Genomic DNA, 4356 nt, shown 5'->3' on the forward strand with positions numbered 1-4356 from the left:
TTTTTTTACGAACGATTTTTGCCCAATCGATCGTTCGTCGTTCGTTTCCAACGATAAAAATTGGAAGTGTATACGCAGCTTTAGTCTTTAACGTCACGCTACCCCGGAGACTCTGCTAGGTCTGTGACATTTTCCTTCTAGGGAAAGAGATGCCAATCTCACGCATGCACAGTGAGATCTACTCTCTTTTTTTTTTTTTCCCCCTTCACAGCAGCTACATTACCTGATTTCGCACCTGTGGAGTGCGAGATCATGTGACGAAGAAAGAAGACTGAAGATGGTGGCGCCTGCTGAATTTCGGGATAATGCGGGACCAGATCGTGGGAAGGACCAGCACCATTGAGGGACCTGCAGTGTCATTTATTTTGTTTTTTTAGTTTAGTTCCGCTTCAAATGCTACTTACAGAATTCCACTGCAGAGCATTATTGTAGGTAACATGAGCATTAAATTGTTCATTACCGCTACAAACACTGGGGTGAAAAAACTGTAGTGACCATGATTGTTCTGTTGTGCATCACTATCTTTTTTTTTTTTTTTTTTTTTTTTTTTTTTTTTTTTTTTTTTTTAGGCCTAACTCATTGGTTATCAGGCTATTTTGCCATTTAGGCAATGGTGCACTTAAAAGTTGTGCAGGTTGCACCCTTGCATAGTTGTACATTCTACTCAAAGTGCCTGCTTGGTTTACAGCCATGTATGGGAATGAAGCAAACAGCTTGTGTAGTAACAAGTAAAGTCTGTTCTACCGCCATTGAAGTAAGAGTTCCTTCTTGAAAAATGCCTTCTATGACAGTCACTGACTGCAACAGTTTAAAAGAAACTTTACCTAGACCATCTCTTAATAGGTATTTAACTAGTTTCAGTTAATTTAATAAATGCCACCACAAAAATTTTTAATATCCGCATCTTTCTTTTTCATGATTCCTAGCAACATTTGTTAAAAAACAGTGAAATTCAGGAAGATATGATCCTGCAGCTTCTAATGGACCTTTCCAGATGGCATGGTGTACATTTTCCTACTGCAACCAGTGGAAGTTCTTTTCAGTGCACCTCTCAGACCTCACTACATGCCATTGATGACGACCTGTCTATGGACCTGCATGCTTTGTGGGATGATGTGAGACTGCATTTACGACGCCATCTAGTTACAAAATTGCAAGTTGGCTCTCATACGTCTAATAGCTATTCTTCAATTCAGATGAAATCTAAGTGTATACAGTGCCTTCTTTTTCTTTATTCAGAGTCTGATGTCCTTGTTAAATACCAAAATATCCAGCATCATTTTGTAGTTGAACTTCTTCATAACTACAGAGGGAAAAGTACTGAAAATATACTTAGCGCTTACCAGAATGCTGTTCCCCAACTGTACGCAATGATAAAAGAGGATATGTTTGTTTTAAGCCATGTTATAGACTCTTCATTAATAATTAAGTTTATCAATGAGACTTTCTTTGAAGCCATCACAGAAGAGATGAAAACATGCTTTGAAATACTTTGTGAAACTGACACAGGGGAGCAGCCTCTCCAGCCACCCAGACTCAACAAGAAGAGGAACAAGCAGAGAGTCCATGCCCTTGGTAAGTGGGTAAATTATTTGCAGTAGTATGTATTGATGATTTGGGATTTTTAGGTTTTTGTCTTTCGGTTGGAAGACGCAGGTGAACTCTTGGGCTGTAATTATCCCTAGATTAATTGCTGTCATTTTTACCACTAGTATTTTGTAAGGAGATTATTTTCTGGGTAAATATACTCTTTTATACCTTTAAAGTGGATAAAACTCTTGAGAACTCAAGTATTAATAGGAATTAATGGAAATGCATTTCCTTCAGTTCCCTCCTAGTGAGCTATTTGGATTTTTAAATATTTAAATTTATTATCCGCAGAGAAGTTGCTGGTACATAGCCTTATGATAATTGGGCCCTGACCTCTGGGTTAAAACATTAGGGATGGGCATAGTGATAATTGACTCCTAGCAACAAAGACCAGAGCACGGTCCATCACTTCACAAAATAAAAAATATACCCCTTGTAGAAGCCCTGCCACCATTTTATAATCAGATGTGCACAGAAGCCATCAGTAAGCACATGAATCAGTTGCATCATTATGGACATGAATGCTGATGCTGCTTTTATTACAAGGGTACAAACAATATTGTATTTGAAAATGTATAATCTTTACAAATCCAAGGCTATTCATGCATATGGTGCCATATGATAATATAGTAAAATTGAATTTAGAAGAATAAATTAAAAGTAAGGCTAACAATGTGTAATTGGAATAAATGATGCTGGTACAGTAGGGTAAATCTTCCCAATGTTTGTTATTAAAATAACCTTTTATTCCCCAAAGATATCATTTCAACATAGCTGTGGTACAGTGCACTGTGGTGTTAGTTGCACCTTCCCTATTACAAACTGACCACTTCAGCACTGAAAATAGCCGTTTTATTTTTTTTGGATATTCTTTCATCTGGGATGTGGTATTCTGTTTACAACTGGATGACAGCGGCCTCATGATTCTGATAACTTTAGGTACCTCTAACAGAATGGCTTTTGCAGTTTATTGGTTCTGCCAACACTTTCTTATTTTACTTATCTATATATTTTTTTACTCTGTAAACTGTTTGAAATTTGAGAGAACATGAATTACTTTTAGAAAAATGTGAATATTTGTTAAGAATTAGGTTCAGATGTGTACAGAAAACCTGTGTTGAACAGCTTTATTTTTTCTTTAAAGTTATAGTTGACTCTAAACTTTTACCTAGGAAAAGATAATCCAGAGAGGGGAATGGCTGACTTGATATTTGTTTTACTAAGCAGTGTACAGGGAAATGCATGCACAGTAATTGATCCTGGTGGATGTATAAAACTGAATAATCTAACACTGACCCATGTAAATTTAATACAGATGTATGGCTGCTGTCTACAAGCTGCAGCTAAGACAGAACATACGGTCTTAGATATTTATTAGATGTATTCAAGCCATAACGTAATTCACCGAGGCAGTAATACTGTCAGAACTGCAGTAGCGTTCCATTGCATCATTGTAGTAGAGGATGTAGCAGATAATTATGATATACAATATTTTAACCTTCACATTATTACTCTACTTCAGTCAGTTGTTTATCACCAGGAGGGAGAAGCTTCAGCACTTCAGTATGTGGTGTGACACAGATGTTTTACTAAACATTTGAAAGCCACTACAGGTCCACTTCTGGTTGGCTGTCACTGCTAATTTACTGGACAAGTCGTCAAATCACATACTTTAAAATACACAGCAAAGCAAACATTTTCAAAAGGTTGTTTAGGCAATACAAAAATCCCAAGAATAAATTCAGTGGACCTGATTTATCAAAGTTCTGGGAGATCCAGCAAACCTTGGATGTATTTCTTTCCCCTTATTTGCTATTTTTTGGCGAATGTTTTCAATCCTGGACTAGATTAATTCCAGGTTTACTTGATCACTAAATAATCGCCCAAATAAATTGCATTTTATTTATGGGTAATAGATAATGTGTAAGGCAGTCTGTAGTGTGGTGGTCCAAATATTCTATAGATTATGAGCAGCACAATTTTGAGTTATACCTAAATATTTAACTCATTTCTCTCCAGTAATATAGAATACTTTTGGAGAATGAAACCAGTAGGGCTTGGTACTAAGCCAACCTTCATTACTTTTCTAACAATATATAATGATAATATGTGAACATAGCTATGTTATCTTTTTTATGTTGTTATATAACCCAAGTTAAAATATATTGCTGCTTGAAATGATAATGCCATTAAAAGAAGTTCAGAGTACTGAGGACCATTTTCCCTACATTAATATGCTATTTTACTCATGAAATAATTGGGGTGTTTCTAATATGCAGAAACCATTTTAATGTTTTTTTTTAGTGTTCATGATCTCTCTATCCAGGTGTTTCACCTTCACTGACATTTATAGATTCCATCATTGAACACTTACAGAATAAGTCATGTGATAGACTGTGGACTTTCCAGATGTGTGATATTTTGCAGGAGTGAAACGAAGAAAACCAGCAGCACATGAGCCTAGAGACAGTTTGGTCATTCAAGCTTGTCATATGTTCATATGACCTAAACGTTGCTGTGCTTGGTTAATTAAACTCCCAAGGGCCCATTCAGATCTTGGTGCTTTGTGTTAAAGCATGAGCATTTATTTTTTCATGTTTATGTGCTTTGCATTAGGGAAACCCATTCCAATAAATCAGCTGGCCTTACACCAAAACATCCAAGAAAACAAATATGCATTTTTTTGTTGATACAGCAGTTTGTGTTGTGATGTGGTGCAAAGCATGTTCATCCAGTGCTGTGTTGCCTTCCTGCATGCATTAAAGC

The 4356-nt window shown here is 36.4% G+C and overlaps 1 protein-coding gene across 2 annotated transcripts in view; it reads left to right on the forward strand.

The window, feature by feature from the left end:
* KIAA0825 (KIAA0825 ortholog) overlaps positions 1–4356 on the forward strand; it is a 224331-nt gene that overhangs the window by 17467 nt on the left and 202508 nt on the right. For both annotated transcript variants that reach the window (XM_072416151.1, XM_072416152.1), the window contains exon 4: positions 927–1575. In XM_072416151.1, the coding sequence (XP_072272252.1) occupies positions 927–1575 (649 nt within the window). The remainder of the gene's footprint in view (positions 1–926; positions 1576–4356) is intronic.

This window comes from Pyxicephalus adspersus, chromosome 6 (assembly GCF_032062135.1).
Source record: "Pyxicephalus adspersus chromosome 6, UCB_Pads_2.0, whole genome shotgun sequence".
Taxonomy (NCBI): domain Eukaryota; kingdom Metazoa; phylum Chordata; class Amphibia; order Anura; family Pyxicephalidae; genus Pyxicephalus; species Pyxicephalus adspersus.